The sequence below is a fragment of the Austrofundulus limnaeus genome, unplaced genomic scaffold (genome assembly GCF_001266775.1).
Source record: "Austrofundulus limnaeus strain Quisiro unplaced genomic scaffold, Austrofundulus_limnaeus-1.0 Scaffold814, whole genome shotgun sequence".
Classification (NCBI taxonomy): Eukaryota; Metazoa; Chordata; class Actinopteri; order Cyprinodontiformes; family Rivulidae; genus Austrofundulus; species Austrofundulus limnaeus.
This window is the reverse complement of record NW_013953216.1, coordinates 129797-130933: the sequence shown is the minus strand read 5'-3', so window position 1 is coordinate 130933 and position 1137 is coordinate 129797. Positions and strand designations below refer to the sequence as shown.

The window sequence follows — 1137 nt, the reverse complement described above, 5'->3', positions numbered from 1 at the left end:
GAGAGAGAGAGAGAGAGAGAGAGAGAGAGAGAGAGAGAGAGACTTGTGACAAAGATTTTGTTGAAGTATTCGTGGATCCGTTGTTCATGTGTCGCTTTGCTTGCAGCTGCACCGCACGGAGACGATGCTCTGAGGAGACGCCGCGCAGGCTCTCCCCCCGCCTCCACCTCCATCCGCGCGGTTCTGTTTCGTCCTGACGGCTGCAGCGAGCGGAGGGAGGCGGATTGCGGCACGAGGTTCACCCGGAGAGGTCGAGCCTTGAACGGGAGCCCACTCGGAAGGGTGAGCGTCGCCTCCTGAGCCGGGGAGGAGGAGGAGGAGGAGGGGCAGAAGTCTCTTTTTTATTTTTTAAATTATGGCCACCCTACTGCGGAAGATCGGTCTGATCCGCCTGCACGACCGAGACACCGAGGACCCGAAGCACCACCAGGGCTCGCTGAAGGGGACCAAGGGGCACCAGAAGAACAACGCCAACAAACACTGTCAGACCACCAACGAGACCAACCTCCTGAGCACCCCGGAGATCAAGGCGAGGAAGCTGGACCAGCACGGCAAGGACAAGCCGTCCGGCAGAGAGAAGCAGAGCAAGGATGCGAAGGAGAAGCAGCAGACTGCGGGAGGAGGTGGAGGAGGTGGTGGTGGTGGGGGCGGAGGAGGAGGTGGAGGAGGAGGTGGAGGAGTGGGCGGGAGTAAAGCCACCAGTGCCTCCTCCGTCCCACCGCTGGCGCCTCACCGGCAACACTGCACCCAGGTGCGGACGCGGCGGCTGATGAAGGAGCTGCAGGAGATCCGGAGGTTAGGGGACAACTTCATCACCGTGGAGCTGGTGGAGGACAACCTGTACGACTGGAACGTCAAGCTGCACCAGGTGGACAAGGACTCGGCCTTGTGGCAGGACATGAAGGAGACGAGCATCGAGTTCATCCTGCTCAACGTCACCTTCCCCGACAATTTCCCCTTCTCACCGCCCTTCATGCGGGTCCTGACGCCCCGGCTGGAGAACGGCTACGTGCTGGACGGCGGGGCCATCTGCATGGAGCTGTTGACCCCGCGCGGGTGGTCCAGCGCCTACACGGTGGAGGCGGTTATGAGGCAATTTGCTGCCAGCCTCGTAAAAGGACAGGTGAGGGGTGGGAG

The 1137-nt window shown here is 61.6% G+C and overlaps 1 protein-coding gene across 1 annotated transcript in view; it reads left to right on the top strand.

The window, feature by feature from the left end:
• The first annotated feature begins 653 nt into the window (after positions 1 to 653).
• Positions 654 to 1137, top strand: part of ube2ql1 (ubiquitin conjugating enzyme E2 QL1) — a 19289-nt gene continuing 18805 nt past the window's right edge. The window contains exon 1 of the mRNA XM_014028822.1: positions 654 to 1123. Coding sequence (XP_013884276.1) covers positions 770 to 1123 — 354 coding nt within the window. The 5' untranslated portion in view covers positions 654 to 769. The remainder of the gene's footprint in view (positions 1124 to 1137) is intronic.